Consider the following 20537-nt stretch of genomic DNA (forward strand, 5'->3'; position numbering starts at 1 on the left):
ACAATCTATTTCTTAACTGCTAGTTAAGTCCTAACTTTGAACTAGCAACTTGCGTTTTAAGATCCTCTTTTTTTTCTGCTTGTGGAGAGTTACCGGACACGTGAAACTTTATCGATGAGGACCGGTGAGTTAAATCGGCTGCCCGAGAGTATAACAGGCTGACACACAGCTGACAACCTGCAGGTGGAGGCGCTGGGGACAGGCACGCCGCGGGCTGCAGTGGACTTGCGTCAGTCCCCCACGCGTTTTCAGGAAAGTGGCTGCATGTGTCCGAAAATGCACAACACCGGTACAAGCCTACAGCTGTCCGCAGTCACGGTGAACTGAGACTCCGTTTCCTGCTCGTCGGTCAAAGGTTAATGATCGGTTAACATTTCATTTCATTGTGCTTTCTTTTGGAAGGCCGGCTGCCAAAAATTCGCCACTTACTAGCTAATTAATTAGCCTGAGTTAACCTCTAGCTATCAGTAAACAGTAGTGGTGTGCACTACTGCAAACATTGGTATCGATATTATTGAGTTTGTGTGTGTGCATGTCGGCCATCCACCGCATTTGGCAACTGTTGTGTGTTAATTAGGGATGCACCGAACCCAGAGTTCGGTTCGGAATTCGGCCGAACTTTGGGCTTTTTGACGGAGTTCGGGTACTGCCGAACGTCAGAATTTTTTTCGACCGAACGGTACCAAAGAGAAGTAACGAGAGGTGAAACTCAAGAAAAAGAGACGAACGTTGTGTTGAGTTTCTGCTCTTGCCAAAGAGTATAGAAGTAACAAGAGGAGAAACTCAATAGAACACTCCATTGCAAACAAAACTGACACGCACCCATGACAGAGCTGCAGCTCCGCCATCTTGGACTGAACTATCTTGTTACTTCACTACTCTTTGTAGAGTTACGTGGTCGACGTAATGACGTAGTTGGAGCTAGACGGAATGCTGTAGCAACCAATGGTAGCAACCTAGCAACGGCAGTAAGCTGTGAGAAAGTGAAAATGGAACTTGTGAGCAGATAAAGTGTTGTTTGGCAGTACTTTCAGTCAAAAGAAGGCCATTCAAGTCGAGCTACATGTTCAATTTGCAATGCCGATTTGTCTCGTGGTGACGAGGACCCTAAACTATACACAACATCGCCGCTGTTAAGACATTTGCGTATGAAACATCCGAAAGAATACAAGTTGTGCATGAAGGAATCTCCAGACAGCAGCCAAAAATGCAGCAACTTCAGGTACGGCAAAGGAAGGACAGTCACAGTGCCTCTCCCGGGCTGTCAGCTGTTCTCTCTGGAAAGGAGTCTTCCTACAGCGGGAGTGGAGCGACCGAACGGCCGGCTGCTGCTCGTTAGCTAACGGTAGCTTTCTAATTCCACCCACCCAACATGTCTTCATCATACACTGGTAAGCGAAAGTTTGCAAAACAAAATTGTCACTCATCTGGCGATAGCGATGTACTTTCCTACGATGTGAATAGAACGTGGGGGCAGCCTACTTTATGAGATTATAAATCTAAAAGGCTAATATTTTGGATATTGGTTGGATCTTGAGATAGGGTAAACATAGGCCTTGTCAAAAATAGTTTTTCCCACTTGTGTGCCAGGCATAATGTTGCCTATTCTTTTTTATTTTTTACACTTAAAATACAATGAAAAATGCACTGCTGTGGACGTTGTTTACTTCATTAATGGGTTTGTTTACTGTGTTAAGAATGGGAGTAGGGTTCGGTTCGGGGTTCGGCAGAATCTTAACCAGTAGGTTCGGTATTCGGCAGAACCCCAAAAATCTGGGTTCAGTGCATCCCTAGTGTTAATTTCGGACCCTGCACACATGGTAGAATGTTTTTAAGGAGAAAGTAGGCTTATTAACAGAAATAAATTATCGAAATTATCGTCCGTTTGAAAAATACGTCGATAACAGCTTCGGAATTTTGAATTGTCCAGCCCTACATCCGCACATACACCACATTTTAAATAAGATAAGCTATCAGGCACAGATCCACAATTCACAAAGACAATTTCTTTGTATATTGTTAAAAAAATTCAGTGTTTCTGCTAATAATTACATTCACTTAGTCATAGTGGGCTGGTGACTCAGTAAAGTAGTACTGCGTATTCTAAGTGGGCACTACAACTGCTGATAACAACTCATCAAGCATCACGCATTTGCGCCACCATTAATGCATCTTGATGTAAAGGCAGTGGTAGCTGCCAGGATCAGAGGGAAGATACTTGTCGATGGTAAGAATGTGATGTTCTTCCCCGACGTTTCTGCTGACCTGCTCAAGCGGAGAAACGTTTTGGACTCTTCAAAGAAAGATCTGGCCTCACTTTCTATCTGCGACCTACGTTACGGAATAATCCATCCTGCTACACTTCTGGTAACGATCAAAAGAAAACGGCAAACATTCTATACGGTAGCAGAAGCAGAGGTGTTTGTGCAGGACCTGAAGGCTGACACTCGAGGAGCGGAGGCAAGGGAGACAGCAGTGATCAATGATTAGTAATGTGCGTAATGCGGTCGCACTACAGGTAATCTGCAAACTTTGACCTCTCAGGACTGTCTACAATCTACACTGCACAGTAGGCTACCTCTAATTGCAATATGCTATATACACACACACACAAGTTCACTTTTGGGGTTTTATGGGAGCTCTGTCATGGGCGCTGGGCATGCTGTTCCTCATCATGTAGACTTGGGTGGACCGGCGTGGCTCACCTACTTAGGGGTCAAGATACTCCCTACTATTAACAAAGTAATAACAAATAACTATGATTCATTGTTAGATGCACGCAAGACGCAACTTATAAATAGGTGGACAAATTTACCAATTACTATGATTGGGCGAATAAATATCTTAAAAATGTCAATTTTGCCTACATTTTTGTATCTTTTCCAATCCATCCCACTTGCCCCCCCCCACCTCCACTCTTTCATACACTTAAAAAGCTTTTTTCAAATTTTTTATGGAACAACAAGCGGTCCAGGCTCAGACTCTCCCTGTTGTATCTACCGTATGATAGAGGTGGATTACAACTACTGAATCTTGAGTAGTAGTAGTAGTAGTAGTAGTAGTAGTAGTAGTAGTAGTAACTGGGCAGCTCAAATCAGAGCAGGGATGTTTTATTTTGAGAGGAACCACCCTCCAGCCTGGGTTTCAGTAGAATCACACTTAATTAACATCCCTCTAAATCTTTATATATACTCTGCTAACAAGCTGAAACTAATTAAAAAGACTGCAAAGCCTTTTCTCAAAAAGACTTTAATGGTTTGGCATAATTGTCTGGCACACCTGGGAGAAACTCCTAAATTATCTCAATTCAAGAACTTAAATTGAGATATGGGATTCCTTCCAAACATTTTTTTTAAATATCTGCAACTTAGAAGTTTCATCCTGTCCAAACAGTGCAATAGTTTGAAACTCCCTCCCAAGATTAGACTCTAAAGTTCTTACACTCTAGGGGACAGGTTTCATTACTGTACAAGTGGTTTGTAAGTAAGCCTAAAGAGTCATCACAAAACTTACTACATGCGTGGAGAACAGACTTGCAGGAGAATATTACAGATGAGGAATGGTCAAAAGCATGTTCTCTAGTTCAAACCCAATCCATAAATACTAACTCCAAACTATTGCAAAATAAGTGGATAAGTAGACTATACATAACCCCAGCTAAGTTGCATCACTTTAATTCTAACATACCAGATACCTGTGTCAAATGTAATGACCAAAAAGGAACTTTATTCCATTGTATGTGGGAGTGTCCACGGATACTCTCATTCTGGAGGAAGGTGTTGGACCTGGCAAGCCAGATCACTGGTGACGATGTGCCCCTTAGCCCTAAATTATGCTTACTAAATCTCTACCCAGACAGCTTTACAACCTCTGACAAAGTTAGGTCTCTACTGAATATTTGTTTTTTAGAAGCCAAACGTTGCCTTGCTTGCTCTTGGAAATCAGACACGCCTTGTGGCACATCGCAATGGTTGAGGGGAATTACTTTTTACTTGGCTCTAGAAAAGATTAGTTATACAACAAAAAATAAAATTGACAAGTTTTGGAAAATCTGGAGCGTTTTCTTCAATTTTCTTGAGAATAACAGTATGGATGTGGATGGATGGAGTGATAACTAGCTGGACCAAGCATTTTTTTTTTTTTTTTTTTTATAAATAATATAACATTCTCTTGTAGTGTGCCATCTGTACTGTACGGTGTTGAGATAAACAACAGCAGTATGTTTTTCATGTAAGCATACTCTTATACTATGGATGTACGGACTTATGACTGTGGATACTACAGCTACTACATTTGATCCTGGTCTTTTTTCTGTTTTCTGTTATGTGCCTTGTATGGTTTTTGTCTGTAAAATGTACAAAAATTTAAATAAATACATGGTTTAAAAATAAAATAAAATAAAATAATGTATTACTGTAAGTGGCGTTTTCTTACGCGGGGTGAAAATGTTCAAATAAAACAAGTTCCTTCCGTGGAATATTTTGCAGAGCCACTGTCGCTGCGTCCGGAGCTTAGCGCCGCCCAAGACGATTGTGATTGGTTTAAAGATATGCAAACAACGAAGGTGTAGCGGAGCCAGACCTTACTCCACAGGGATGTGGAGCTCTGAAAATGCGAGACTGCCTTTTCAGTGATGGTAGAACGTTACCTGCGGAAACAATGGATGTTTGTGCAACTTCAGGGTAGGGGTCTGTGATGTTTATTACAACTTCAGTAATATCTACAGCTTGGTGTTTGGCATATAGCAAACTGAATGTCAGCAAGACTGAGGAGGAGCGTATACCCTCAGGCCACAAGGATCCTAAATGAGGACACTGCCTAAGACGGTGTAGGGTATAAGTGGGATTCTGAGTGTGAGTGTCTGTGTTCATAATCATACTATTTACCTTGGGTGGCTCTCTAAACATCTGGTCCAGACAGATAAACTCCAGACTAGGGAGTAACTCTATGAACTGGGAGAAGGATTCCAGTTTGATAGCATGACAGCGAACCAGAGTGAGATCAACAAGGCGACTCCATCTGGACTGATCTGGGGATGGGATTAAGAAGACCGATAACAGCTACACAGAGTACAACACAACACAGCACTTCTCAAAGAGTGAGAGATGAAAGCAAAATCAAGGTTCTACTCTGTATCCAGTACTCTATTATATAGAGAAACTTAGCTCACCACAAACATATGGGCATTCATAATCAGGCCATCTGTGAAATAAGGCAAGTAGTGGTGTGATTTACCTGTGATCCAATGGTGAGGGTTATGAAGGTGAGGACAGTTGTAGATGAGCAGGTATTTAATATTAGTGAACACCTCGTTCACCACCTTTATGCCAATGTCAGTGATGATGCCTGGGTTTTCAATGACATCAGCCAGACCGTATTTCACCAGCTCTGGATGACTCATCTTACCTGCATTTATGAACACACAAGACATTGCATTTGTATTAACACACCTGTAAACAAACTTAATTCAACTCAACTTATTCAATTCAAGATACCAAAAATTTGACTTCAGTTTCAGAAAAGTTGCAATTTTTTACTACAGATTTTTTAAAAGTTTAATTGATGGCAATTTATTGCAAATTATCGTACTTTAATTGTAAAATGTTTAATAAAAGCTTGGATGAGTAGTACATTCCTTTGGGTCCGTCTTTCCGTTTCTCCTTTGAATATCTTGAAAACTGTTCATGTGATCTACTTCACACTTGGCAGATGTATTGCTTGGGACCCAAGGATGTGCATCGTCCAAGTTGGTGCAATTTGACACGTTCAACAGCCTGAATGCCTAATTTCACAGAGTGTGTTTCTGACCGCGTGTAGCCCTGACTTTGGTGTGCTTTTTAGGGCCAGATTTAGTGATTTGGGGCCCCAGGCAAACAGCGTCTTGCTTTACTTTCCAACCTTCCTGTAACTGGGAATGTTGGTATTGGCAATGGTAGAACATGTACTATAAACTTTTTTTTCTGAAGTAAAACTATTAATACCGTACAATAAAAGTCCTGCATTCAAATGTTTACTTTACATCTGTTCACGGTGGAGCTTTCAATTCTAATATAATGCTGGATAGTTTGATTAATAATAATGTATCGTATTTTAATGGTTATATTTTTGGAGTAAAATCTGAATCTGCAAGTAACCAGCAAAAAAGTACACAGCAAGTCAAAAGAATACAGTTGAGTTGCATACTTTTTTAAGTGCTTTGGGGGCCTTTTGTAAGTTGGTTCAGGGTACAGTGAGTTAGACTACTAACATTAAATATTTTTCATATCTAAACATAATAAATCTATAAGTGTTTGGGGCCCTTTGAGTTAGGGGGCCCCAGGCAGGTGCCTACATTGCCTTATGGTAAAGTCTGCCCCTGGTGTTTCTTCCCCGCGAGTTCCACCGGTGTTTCTGACCGTGCGTAGCCGAAACTTGGGTGTGTGAAGCAACTATGTCGTGGCAGGTGTATTGCTCAGGACCCAAAGAAGCATGATGTACTGCACAAGTATATCAACAAAAAAAAGTGGATGAAGTACAGGAGACGCCAGGATAATTGCTCATTTCTGTCAGGGAGGGAAACGTGCCCTGTGTTCTCTGAGCCAGGGGATTATATTTGAGGGAAGGAACTAACATTGCAGCAGAAACTCATCCACGTATCCTAGATGAAGGGTCTCAAACTGAGGAAACTCTAGTTCAGCCATTTTGAGAGCTGAGAAGACTCCATCTTTGGTCAATGAAGGCTGGATACGCAGCTCGTGAAGCCTGTTGAACACACAGAAATTATGTAATTAAATTAAGCCATTAAAACAATATTCTGACACTGACAACCTTTTCTGCGGTTATTGATGTTAAAAACGTGAATGTTGAGTTTTCTATCACTTGAACGTTTGTAGAAAAGACCACAATGTACCTTTAAAGTGCCCATATTATTAAAAAAAAATACTTTTTCTGGAATTTGGGGTGTTCTTTAGTGTCTCTGGTGCTTCCACACACATACAAACTTTGAAAAAAATCCATCCATGCTGTTTTGAGTGAGATACGGTTTCTGAACGTGTCCTGCCTTCAGTCTCCTGGTGAGCTGTTCAAAAATCGGCTCGGACTGTGACGTCACAGTCCGAAATGAGCTGGCTAACCCCAACCGTTAGCTCGTAGCGTTAGGGTTAGCATGCTAACGCTAGCATGCTAACGCTAGCATGCTAACGCTAGCATGCTACGCCGTTCTCAATAGCAAAGCACTGCTACAACACACACAAGTTCACCATAATCTACAAAAGAACTACTTACATGTGCGCCCTCATTTAGAAGAAGCCTCCCAGCTAATCCGGCCTTGTAACTGACCAAAGTTGGAGAAACAGGCTCTCTTTTACTGTCTCTAGAGTTAGCTAGCGGACATTCTCTACATCTGAGCTACTGAGCATGTGCGAATGCAATCAAAGATAGTACAAAAGAAGAAGATGAAAAGAGGTCTCACTCTGTAGCTAAAACAGAAACCAGGTGAAAAGAGGATCTGCCGCAGTGAGAGAGAGCTGTGCAGTATAACAAAAAGATGGTGTTTTTTGAAAATTAAACCATGTAAACCTATTCTGGTACAACCTTAAAATACAGTTATGAACCTGAAAATGAGCATAATATGGGCGCTTTAAGTAAATGTTGTAAATATATGGATAACAAGATAATGCTGCGATAATTATTCTGACATCATTTTGTATACAGAATATACTGCCCACACGTATTGTGCCACTGCCTATGAGGAGCTTCCATGTAAAACTAGGTATTAGACAATCTCACATACTGTAATTATCTCTGTACTTCTTACTTACTACATGATCTTCGTTTACTCTTTACTAGTGATGGCCAAATGAAGCCTCATGAACCATTTTATTTATTTCCTGAGCCCACTAGATGGCGCTCTTGGTTTAAAGAAAAAGGTTAAAGGAATAGCAAGTTAGCGTGCTTTTAATCCTTTGTTTAACAAACAGCGCCATCTAGTGGGTTTAGAAAATAAATAAAATGTTTCACGAAGCTTCATGAGGCTTCATTTGGCCATTACTATACTTTACCCTGTTCAGTGACTTAACAGTGACTCCAACATTTGCCCACAAGATGACACTCTTTTCATTTTGCTTTAAAAACATAAGCTGTATATAGACAAGGGTTTTTTCTCTCAGTTAGTTTAAAGAAATGGATGACTTGCTGAGCACCTGCGAGCCGCAGTGATGATGAGGTAGCCCAAGTCCACTTCCAGAGCGTTCTTACAGGCTCCAAACACAATGGTGTGGAGGTTCCGAAATCCTCCTGGAGATACACATACACAGTATCACAGAGAACAAATCAAAGGTGTTAACATTTAATTAAAAGGTGAGGCCCTTGGGTGTATTTGCCAGCATATTAGTTAGATATCTGAAATCCCAAATGGTATTTAGAGGATCCAAATCCTCTTTCAAATTGAAATGACAGTGGAAAATTATTGTCATTGGGAATAATTGAGCAAAACAAAAGCCCTGGGAGCCGAACACCGGCTACACACTGGTTGCGTGGCGTGAGCGTGGCGTTTCTTCTTTCTGACTCGGTGCTGCTGCTGCTAGCCTGGTCTGTAAACATGTATGTTTCCCATTGATAAACTACTGAAATTTTCATGCTATGGGACCTTTGATAAATGAGAAAGTACTCCGTACCTGTACTTTTCATTTGTCAAGTTTTTAATTCACATAGGAGTATACAAGAAAACACGCTATATTGGGACGGTACCATTATCGAAATTACCTATATCGGAAAAGAAGACACATGCAGTGTGTTAACATACACTCCCACAGCAGTAATCTGATTAAACTTTAATTGGAACAGGACACACAACTGATAAAGATGTAACTAATTAAACACTTTTGTAAAATACTTTACATATTACACTAGTAAAACCCACACTAAAGGCCCTGACACAGCAGGCAGACGGCAAACAACCAGTGGCGCTGAAGGCCGACTGTGGTATCAACTCATGTCACCTGTGTCCAAAAAGTTGCATTTGAACACACTGCAAAGATTACGAGTCGCACCATGCCAGCAGGTGCTGGTAATCTATTTGTCATTCAAAAAGGGAAACCGGATATACAAAACGTTACTATTATACATAAAATAAAGCAGCGTTTGCTTGAAAAAGCGGGCGTCAGCCAGACCCTACTGTCCTCTGAACAGCGGACATTGATAACAGATGGTTACAGAAAATGAGCCAAACAAAGTTGTCACTCATCTGGCAATAGCACTGCGTTTTTCTACGCTGTGACAAGACAAAGAAGTTGTTGAATTTTATTAATTCAGGGGTCGGCTAGTTAGCTAGCTTGGGCAATGGGCAATCATCGTTGGCCCTACTTAGACCAATGGCCAACCGTCTCCCTGGTGTGTCAGCACCTTTAGGACCATTTATAAACATGTTTTCCTAACCTGATCTCCAGCTGTCCTCCACCACATGTTGGATCAGCCCTCCCAGGAAGGGAACTCTCACCAACTCCAGCTGCTCCAGGTTCCGGGCTGATGCTAAACCAGTAACCAGGGGAACATATTTGAGGGAGTTGGTTGGCCCTGCACAGTTCCGCATGACAAAGGTTCTCAGGCTTACACACAGAAAGTCCTTAAACGGCTGGGGTTTGGTGAGACGGACCCACTTCAGGTAAAGGTGGCGAAGCATGGACACACAGGGGATCTCTGGGACATTGACACCTACAACAAACAAACACTATGTGAAGTACATCAACACAGCTATAGTATTTGTCAAACTAGAGGTGACAAAGCATGGTCACCAAGGGACTTCTGAGCCAACAGGATTGTTTAATCATCACAAACTAACAGGATGAAGCGGATTCATATTCAGTATTTCTGATTAGTTTACTACATTGTATTACAGCTGGCATGTGGAGGCAGTACCAGGAACTGTCAAGTTAGATGTGATCCTACTCACCCACTAGATGTAGAGTCTGGATCTTTGCAGTGATGGGGATGGTCAGTTTGTTTTCAGCAGGAATGGGAAAAGCCCCATTACGGTTGCGGAACTTTCCCAGTATATGAACCTGGGGCATGTAGTTCCATATGGCTTCCACCAGCTCCAGATGGGAAGTCTCCACACCCTGAAATTAGGTAAAATAAGGTTATTTCACAAAAAAGTAATCATAATTCAAGGCCCACTTAATAATGGTTGTTTTTTTTCCCCATTTAACCCTATCTTGCAGTTTTCCTAAGTAGATAAAGTATGCTTAGCTGTAATGGTGATTGTTTACTTCTCAACTCAATTCACTGAGGAAGACCCCGACATGCAGTTGAAAGCTTTGAATATATCTAGTAAGTGCAAGTGTGAACATACATTCTTAACCGTGGAAACAGTAGTTTGACAAAAGAAAATCTTAACTCAAGGTCCAAAGGTTTTTGTCATGGTTTTGGTAGTCGCACAATGCCAGACCTATCTCCACAGCGCTGCGGAGTAAGGTCTGGCTCCTCCACACATACATTCTGGGTTAGAAGAAAAAAAATGCTCTGGGTTGTTTGCATTTCTTTGAACCAATCACAATAGTCTTGGGTAGCGCTAAGCTCTGGTCGCAGAGACGTGGCTCTGCTAAATGGTCTCGGGAAGGAACTTGTTTTGGTGGAAGATTTACTTAATGATGAGAAAAAAGCAAAGAAAGTAAATGCCGTACACATATTCTTTGTAAATCTTTACAATTATTCCTCGAAAGAACCAAGCAGGCCTGCCTTGTAGGGTTGGGTACAATTCACATTTTTTCCCCCGGTACCTGTAATTCGGTTCCAGTACCGAAAGCTACCTTTTTCTGTCTGTACCTTCCCTCTGTAATAATAAAACTTAATTTCATTTGTAAAAAATTTCCAAACCTATTTATCCTATTTACGTAGAACATGGTTGTTTATTTAGAACATTTTACACACCACAAAAAATACAACACCTCCCTTTCCCCTCCCTCCAATCTATTAAATCAAGTAATTATTAATTTCTTACACTGCACTCACTGTAACTTTTATTCTTGTATTTGTATCTTATTCTTTTTTAGCCTGCTATTATTTTATCTTTAATTGCTCTTTAATGTTTTATGTAAAGCACTTTGAATTCCCTTGTTGCTGAAATATGCTATAAAAATAAAGTTGCCTTGCCTTACAACCTGCAGTCAGTCAGTCAGTTACCAGGGCATAGAGAACACTGCTGTGCCTGTCTGTCTAAGTGTTAACAGCTCCGCGGCCTCTTTCGGTTCACAAATTATATTATAATGTAGCAAACACTGTCTGCGTGGAGTTTTTGAAAAGTGTAAACACACTTGCAATCTCTTTAACGGCATTGCCGTGACTCACTTTGACTTAAACTGCCGAGGTGACCTGATTTCACTCCGTCCGCACCTCTGTCAACTTGCAGAGAGGACAGATAAGCTTGCGCTTACAGGTACCGAGATTTGGCACCGTTTGATTTAAAGGAGAATTCCGGCCAATTTTTACGTTAATCTTGATCGCTATAGCTACGCGAGTACTTTCGATAGAAAAAACCCCGACCCGAATCAGTGCAGGTAACACGGAGAAGCTGCAGCTACGTACTACAAGCGTCCCCTGAGCTAAAACGGCAATGCTCGGGGCAAGTTTTAGAGTGCCTTTGTGCCTCTTAACAGACACAAACTGCAATTAATATGTCTGTGCCACAAGAACAGGGCCCTTACGTGTCAACAAGATGCGTTTTCAACTCAGACATTGTTTAAATTCACCTACCCTGGTCCCTGTCTTGATCCTGCCAGTAGCTAGTTTGCCCTGCTAGCTGATAGCCGTTAGCTGCTAGCTGCCGTTTCGGGAGTGTATTCAGACAGGCTTCTGTGATAATCATCCCAAAAACAATCCACGGAGCGGTGGTGGTTTGGCTATGTCCTCCAGAGGACAGGTCATGTCATGTCTTGAAGTGTATTCCCCCCTAAAAAAAACAATAGTGCAGTAGTAGCTGTTAGCTGCTAGCTGCCCTCCGGTGAGTGTGTACAGCCAGATAGCTGTTAGCCGTTAGCTGCTAGCTGCCGTCCGGAGAGTGTATTCAGCCAGGCATCTGTGCTAATCATCCCAATAAAAATCCACGGAGCGCCCGGTGGGTTGGTGGATATCCTGCATAGGACAGATCATGCCTTCGCAGATCCGTTTGGATTATTTCCCCCTCAAAATAGGTAATTGAGCACTGTAGTGGTTATGACCATATCAGTGACTATGTAACTACATGGAAACGGGATAAACGATGTCTGTGGCTTGCACAGTAATAGCGTTACTGAAGCCTAGCTGTTGCATCGCGCGGTCTCCTGGGAATTCAGTTGTAGCAGAAAAAGGTAAACAGTAATTTGCAGATTGGAGCGTAGTGTGTGTGAAGAGTGAAAAGCGGAGTTGTTTATAAGGGAAGAAGCTTGGAGTATGAAGAATATAGCAGATATACAACACACGGAAGAGCCTTTTGAGTTTGATGGTCATCCTTATTTATTCGAACCCGAGTATACAGACGAAGAACTAGCCTCAAGAGTTGGAAAGAACGAGACTGACAGACAGAGGGGAAACAGGCAGATGAACTTGCTGCTCCAAGCACAAAGGTAAGCTAAAGGTAGCCTTCAGTAACTGGTGGACATAGCCACACCACCGGGCGCTCCGTGGATTTTTATTGGGATGATTATCACAGAAGCCTGTCTGAATACACTCACCAAACGGCAGCTAACGGCTATCAGCTAGCAGGGTAAGCTAGCTACTGGCAGGATCGAGACAGGGACCAGGGTAGGTGAATTTAAACAATGTCTGAGTTGAAAACGCATCTTGTTGACACGTAAGGGCCCTGTTCATGTGGCACAGACATATTAATTGCATATTGTGTCTGTTAAGAGGCACAAAGGCACTCTAAAACTTGCCCCGAGCACTGCCGTTTTAGCTCAGGGGATGCTTGTAGTACGTAGCTGCAGCTTCTCCGTGTTACCTGCACTGATTTGGGTCAGGGTTTTTTCAATCGAAAGTACTCGCGTAGCTATAGCGATCAAGATTAACGTAAAAATTGGCCGGAATTCTCCTTTAACGTGAATCTGTCTTTCGTAGTACTGACATAATTTGGACGGTACTCAAAAAGTACTGTATTCCAACCCTACTGCCTTGTTGAGCAATCCAAATTTTCTTCAAAACTTGCCATTTTCAGAGTGTAGCTTGCTAGCTCGAAGTTTGTTGATGATTCCCGAAGACAATGGAGTTACTGGAGTACTGGAAATGAACGGTCGTTGATCCAGACTATGGTTTTGGTAACAAGACGTACTGTATTATCCTGTGCAGAGTGTGACGGATGGTCCAAATCAAAGAGCATATTCTTCATCAGAATAGTAATCGGTTTAATACGCAAGTAAAAAAGGGCTTTTAAACTTTTCTCAGAGACCAAACAATTTGGAGCTCAATGCTCTGAAGACAGTGGACTTTAGAAAGAACTCAGCCTCCCAGCAAAAGACAATGATGGTCCACTTCTGTACTGCCATCATTGAGTCCATCACCATCTGGTACGCTGCTGCCACTGCTAAGGACAAGGGCAGACTGAAGCATACCATCCGCTCCACTGAGAAGGTAAATGGCTGCAATCTGCCGTCCCTCCAGGACCTGTACGCCTTCAGGACCCTGAGGCTGGCAGGGAAGATTATAGCTGACCCTTCCCACCCTGGACACAAACTTTTTAAAATCATTCCCCTCTGGCAGAAGGGTGCGGTCCATCACACCACAATATCAACTTCTTCCCTACTGAAGCTGGACTCATCAACAAGGCCCGGGACAACCACTGACACAGACCAAGAACAAATCACCAAGACAAATTCCTTGCATGTACCGAACCTAGTTATGTAAAGGATAACGTATTGAACCCCTTTAGGCTGATTCAAGCTTCGCGTAGGGGTCCAAAGACTACAGAAGGTAAATGTACTGGTTACAACACCAACCAACAGAGCAGGAACAATTTAGTGGAATTACTTGGTACGGCTGTTGGTTTGATGGTCTGTTGGTCTGAAAGCATGCATGCTCTTGGCTCTCTGGGATGTATAAGTGCACCTCGCTGCAGTAGTATAATATCATTCTCACACAACATACTGACCAGCAGATTGGGACAGACTTGTAGTGCCTCCAGGACTCCAGGTATACTGAAAGCCTCATAGCCTCGGACTCGTCTCCTCTCCAGGTATCGAGGGTGGAGGCCATATAGCTGCTCCAGATCTGGCATCTTCTTCAGAAGGAGCAGAAAGCTGCTGTCTGTAAAGCCTAAAGCAGAAAACACAATAAATACGATCAGCGCCTTTTCTCAATGTGAGTAAAAACAACATCATCAACTACAGAACCAGCCGGAGTTTACTCATGCATTAACACTAACCATTTATCTGCACATTTATTCACGTCTATACAGGATATGTTACAACGTGATTTAGCCCTGGAAAAATATACTTTTAAATAGTTTATAAATATTATTTTCCCGTTAGGACGGTCAAACTACAAACAAAAAGAAAGTTCTATGGCATTCATTCTAATGTCCATGTATTTGGTTTACAAAGGGTGTAACCTGAGCCAGGCTATACAACTATGATAGCAATCATATCACATCCACATAGAGTTAGAAGTATACAGCTGTATTTTAAATGCACTGGCATTGGATCAGTACTCGGTATTAGCCTATACACAAATTCAGAAGAAAAAAATGGTATTGGAACATCTCTATGAAAAGTTGGGCGCCCCCAGTGAAAAAGTTAGTTTGGAGCCCTGCTTCTGAAATGAGCCGATATACATAAAAGTAGTAAACCGGTCTAAATACACTCAGAAGTACAACCCGGTCAACACCCTGCTGTAATATGGCAACTCCCTCCAATATCTGCCACCAGACCTCTGCAACTAGAGCAGAAAGCTGCTCCACACCTAGTCTTCAACCTCCACAAGTTTTCCCAAACCACTTTGCTTTCCTGTTACTACAGTGGCTTCCTGCTGCAGCTCAAATACAGTCCAGGACTATAATCTACCAGCTGCAAAGATTAATCAATTAGTTGTCAACTATTTAAATTAGTAGCTAAGTATTTTGATATTCGATTAATCTTTGGAGTCATGTTTCTTACGAAAAAGTAAAAATTCCAAATCTTAAATTTGAATATTTTCTAGTTTCTTCTCTCCTCTGACAATAAACGGAATATCTTTGAGTTGTGGACAAAAGGCATTTGAGGACGTCATGTTGGGCTTTGGAAAACACTGATCGACATTTTTCACAATTTTTTTTAGACCAAACAACTAATCAGTTAATTGAGAAAATAAATAACAGAAAAATCAACAAAGAAAATAATCGTTAGATGCTGCCCTACACCAAGCAATCGTCAAAACCCAAAACTCTGGCACGACCATTACTTTCTTCTGCCTCTGGACGACTGGTCACCTGCTACCCAGAGGCCCCTCTGATCTCATGAAAGCTCTTCTCTATTCTGGTCCCAGAGTGGTGCAATTAACCCCCCACTGAAGTCAGGACAGCAGGGTCACTGCCCATCTTTCATCACTGGCTGAAAAACACCCTTTCAGACTGCACCTCCACAACACATGACAGAACTTATTAATGTGTAATTTCTTTAAAAAACACTTTAAGCAGTTGTACTGTAAGCAGTTGTACTTAGTTATTTGTCTGTTAGGGATGCAGTGGTTGTGCTGCAAGCTCTTACCTGAAGGCATGTACTCCCACCAGCGACCAGCACATAGGTCCACTACTTTGACAACCCGCAGGTACAGAGTTACAGCTTCTCGAAGCTTTCTGGACAGACACTCCATACACATGATGTCCTTCATGGGAAGGTACCTAAAAAAACAAAACAAATGTCCAAACTTTCAAAACCTTTTGCACCTTAGGCTTAGGTCAAGGTGTAACTCTTATTTCTGTAAAGTCACCAATGGTAAGGTCACATGGGAATACATTAATACCATGAGATGATAGACATTTATCACCCATTTTATATTTTATAATACTGTTTATGATTTAGTAGCGGTCCCTCTAAAATCTCTGGGTGTATTAGACCACTGTCTAGACACGGACAGGGCTGGGCAATATATATAGCTCATCAAAACAATAAAAAAATGTCTGTCATATATTTTTCTATATCGTTTCTATCAAAAAAACAGCAGCTGAACTGCATTAGGGCAATATATGTCAGTTGGACGACGCTTTACGTTCAGATTTTTGCATGTTATGTTTATTTTGCACTAAAGTTCTTAATAAGATGACAAAATACTCAGTACTTTTCATTTGTCAAGTATGTAATTCACACAGTAGTACAAAAATTGGCTTTACCATGTGGTTCTATCATATTGACTAATCTGCGGACACAGAATTCTGCAGATTTTAAAGAAATTAAAGTAAGACTCAGAATGTTAACACATCTCCACCCCAAACAGATAAACAGTCCACTAAATTCCACAGATTTTCATTCTGGATCACAGCTGATCGGACAGATATTTAGAAATGATGTTCCAGTTCGGGCTCAGTCACATCAGCTTGATAAGGCATTGAACATTTTAAATTAAAAAAAAAAGCTTATTACGTAGGTGCGCGCATGTGTTAACGTGGGCTTGTTGCCCCGTGTGCACTGTTGACATTTCCGAACGCCTTCCTACAGTTGCTTAATAAAAGCGGGCTTTCCACACAAACAAAACGGATGTGTCATTAGTATGAAAAAAACAAACAAGATTTTAACTGTGTCGTGCTCGGACATAAATATCTTAATGCCTGTCGGGCTCGGGTCGGGTTCAGTTACTGCTCTGTCGGACGCGGGCCGGGCTCGCACAGAAAAATGCGGCCCGATCCACACTCTAAATCGGGATATATTGCCCAGCCCTCTATCATACGGTTATATTTATATAAAAAGGGAAAATTACAACTGTGATATCACCTGTATTCCTACTTGTACACAGTCTCACCCATGGTGCTGACGTCCTCTTCAACAATAAAAAACACATTGCAGAACCCCACCCAGTCCTAGAATGAAATGCAAAGTGTAGGTTGAGGGCAGTGTACCTGAATATATGACAGAGGACTTCATGGGACAACTCATTGATGTAGTCTTTGGGCTCACTAGGTCTCAGGACCAGCTCCACTCCACCGCTGCCCACTACAGCAGGCTGGAGTTTAGTGGCCTTCCTCCTCGGACCCATCACTCGTGCGTCGCTGCCCAGGCTTATACACACACACTTCCTCCCTCCTCCAGGAGGTTTATTTCCCAAGCATCAACCTTAGTTCTGGACAAAAGATCACAGAGGAAGACAAGTCAATGGGAGCGAGGGAAGAGGATAAAGAGACGGGGGGGGGCTTCTCATTTGCCTTTTTTCACATCGTATCGCTCCCCAGGTGACCTGATCTAACTGCTGCTAACATCAGATAGCTGCTGTCAGATAGTTAGCTCAGTTAACTGGGCTGCCAGGACTGGGAGCTCGGAGCATTGGGGGACTGGAGCGTTGGGGTTTTCGACGCTAGCAGAGGAGCTTAGTTTATTGCCCTCCAGCTTCGAGAAAAAAAATAAATAAATACACCTTGCTGTCACAAGAAATGTCATGTGTGGTCACTCAGTGCCTGATGTGAGGATGCTCATCCAAAAGTTAATTATAGGTGGAAAGATGCAGAAGATGAGGATGGACATCAAAAAAAAAAAAAAAAAAAAAAAATGTAGCCTTAGCAGTGATAACTGTGCACCCTAATAAGTATTTGGACATTAGTCTTGTATACCGGATGTACAGTATGGGTATAAAGCAGGATTTTGAAGAAATACAAACAACCCAGAGTGATTTTTTCCCCCCTATACCAGAATGTAAACTTGTGCAGCTAGACCCATGTTCCAGTGCTGACAGAGCCAGAGTTAGGTCTTGTGATGCAAGACTATTTGGACAGTACATCACACTATCCGTGCAAATACAAAATCCAACGATTTAAAAAGATGCTAAGGAGCTGCTAATACCTGCAGACTGACAGCTGATCAAGCTGTGCCGTTGCCATCAGAAACTGACTCAGTTGACCCCTGACAGGAAAGGATGTATTGTTTCACTAAAAACGTGTTCCAATTCCTCCATCTTCCTTTTAGTTGCCTGTCTCCCTGACATCTTTTCTATTTAGGCATATTTCTTGTTGAAAAGCTTATTTCTTGTGTGTGAAAAATGTGTTCATGTTAAGCAAAGCAAGATTTCAAGAGGTAACGTTAGCACCAGGGCTGAAGGTCTATCTTACATCACCAGCGTCAGCACATTTCTTAAGAAACCTACGCAGTTAGTAAAGATAAATTGCAGGCACATTGGGCTGCGCAGGCTTCATAAATATGCACTTGCCAGGCGTAACATCTGTCTAACATTACAGCAGTTGCACATGTTAACGAGAGTTTTGTAAACACAACAGCACGAACTACTTGGTGGTAGTTTTGAGCCTTTAGCTAATGTCAGTCACGTTACTTCCCAGATAGTTTTCGTTTTGTGTGTAACGTTAGGCGAACTCCAAAAGTAAAACAACTTACTGATGGCAAGGTATAGAATGTAGTAACGTTAAAGGCATGTCACCTCCGCTGGTAAGCATTGAGCTAAACCACAGAAAACATAAACAGCATCATTCATGTTTGTTAGCCAGCTGACAAACGACAGTACATCTGTTTACAAACAAGTGACCGTTAGACGTTTACTCACAACGTGAGAACTAGCATTACAACTTAAGACGCCCCATTAAGCCACACCTGTCACACACGTTTAACATTTTCATGCTGTAAAGTTCAACCAGGTCTTTGTCAAAGCTAGCTTACTAGTTAGCATAGCCGCAGCTAACATTGTGCCCAGACAAAACCACAAAAGTAAACAATACAGCAAGCACACTGACTAAAACTGCATTGCCTTTAACAAGGCCTTTAGCAATGGTGCTATAACCTACCGGCATTTTTCTATAAAAGCCGCTGTGATGTTCCTCTTCAGCCATCCTGTGAGTACTACCAGAGACGGTTTGGATCTTTGGTACTACCATTTGTTAATAGTTCTTCTTCTTCCTCTTTGATGTTTGTCGGCGGTTGACAAACAACGATTTGGTGAATTATCGCCACCAACTGGTATGGAGTGTGGATCAGGGTATCTAATATAGCCTACTGTATGTACAATACTCAAAAAATAAAATAAAATAATGATAATTTAACACACAACTAAACTCGACTTGAATAAGCTTCAGTTTTTTGGAAAAAATATATATTAAATTACACTGTACTTTTATTTTTGTCGAGTTTTGAATGATTTGACTTCTCTCTTCCTCATATTCCTGACAATAAAGTATGTCCACAGTGATCACATCTTACTGTATTATGTTTACCTATTTTAAACAGTGTGCTGTTTAATCCAGTCCAAACCTTAGTCTTGATATTATTGTCTATTCTCTCCTTCTCCTTCGTGCACACCTAATTTTTCCAACTTTCCTTTGAATGCAGTAAAGCCATCGTCCTTTCCTCTCCATCTCCTTTTGCCACCTTTCCTTCAATCTCTGTTTAATAATGGTCTTGTTTTGCTGAGACTAGCTGCCATATCAATGTGATTATTTTTTTTAGTCTCCTTTGCAACCTTATCTGCACTTTCATTTCCTTTGATACCAATATGTGCCAGTATCCATACAAATATTACTGTAATACCAGTCATTTGAATTCAGAATAATGTTTGTTGTACTTCTATCAAAATGTCTGGTGTGCAGTCTGAATCACTGTGCTGTAAACTAGCTAGTTATGAGCTTGAAACTGAACAAATGACTGCTCTCAATGGCTATGTATCTTTCCATGTTAAACGTGGCCAAATAATGAAGTAAATGTATTTTATAGAAATCCCCATGGGCTAAAACGTTCAGATTTCCAATTGTTCTGAACGCTCTGATTTCAACAGTTTGTTTTAACTTTTGGTTAAGTGCTGCGCAACTCTAAGCTGGCCTTCTCCGATTGGTCATCTGTTCCAGGTGGGCAGGATTGGAGTTTTTTTTTATTTTTTATTTTAAGCTAAACATTAAGTAAACATAAGTGTTAAGTAAACATTGTGGCATGAAGCTACATGCTAACGGCAGTAAAATATGTAATCTTAGCTGCCAGTGTTGTTAAATTCTCCCCAATTCCCAATTTATGTAGTATTTAGTTTAAAAGCCTTTATCTGTGATTTTTGACTGTAGAAAGTGCTGCTATATTCTATTACTGTCCACTGCTAACTATAGTAATGTTAGCTACATGCTAAAGGCAGTAAAAGTTCTCATCTTTGCTGCCAATTTGTTAAATTCTCCCCAATTTCGGGTCGCATTACGGCTGAAACATATACGATTGGATAGTGTTTTGGTTCAGAGGCCTTTATCTGCTAGCCTAGAAATCTAGACGCACCCTAGTGGCAGCAAATTTATTTTGCAGCCAGGGGGGTCTAGGCAGTCTCCGTTGACTTGCGAGCTGGAAAAACCAAACTCTGGTCAGGCCAATCACATCGTGTATAGAGTCGGTGGGCGGGGCTTATGGCTGCTGCTGCTGGGAACAGCGCTCTTCTGGAAG

General features: G+C 41.6%; 1 protein-coding gene across 1 annotated transcript in view; it reads right to left on the reverse strand.

The window, feature by feature from the left end:
* Positions 1-19070, reverse strand: part of fbxo38 (F-box protein 38) — a 32576-nt gene extending 13506 nt beyond the window's left edge. Inside the window, exons 1-10 of the mRNA XM_028589314.1 lie at positions 18914-19070; positions 17030-17250; positions 15684-15817; positions 14093-14256; positions 9929-10094; positions 9415-9690; positions 8181-8274; positions 6611-6741; positions 5236-5406; positions 4887-5029 (exon numbers count right to left, since the gene is read on the reverse strand). Coding sequence (XP_028445115.1) covers positions 4887-5029; positions 5236-5406; positions 6611-6741; positions 8181-8274; positions 9415-9690; positions 9929-10094; positions 14093-14256; positions 15684-15817; positions 17030-17166 — 1416 coding nt within the window. The 5' untranslated portion in view covers positions 17167-17250; positions 18914-19070. The remainder of the gene's footprint in view (positions 1-4886; positions 5030-5235; positions 5407-6610; positions 6742-8180; positions 8275-9414; positions 9691-9928; positions 10095-14092; positions 14257-15683; positions 15818-17029; positions 17251-18913) is intronic.
* Positions 19071-20537: the final 1467 nt, after the last annotated feature.

The sequence above is a fragment of the Perca flavescens genome, chromosome 10, assembly GCF_004354835.1.
Source record: "Perca flavescens isolate YP-PL-M2 chromosome 10, PFLA_1.0, whole genome shotgun sequence".
Taxonomy (NCBI): Eukaryota; Metazoa; Chordata; class Actinopteri; order Perciformes; family Percidae; genus Perca; species Perca flavescens.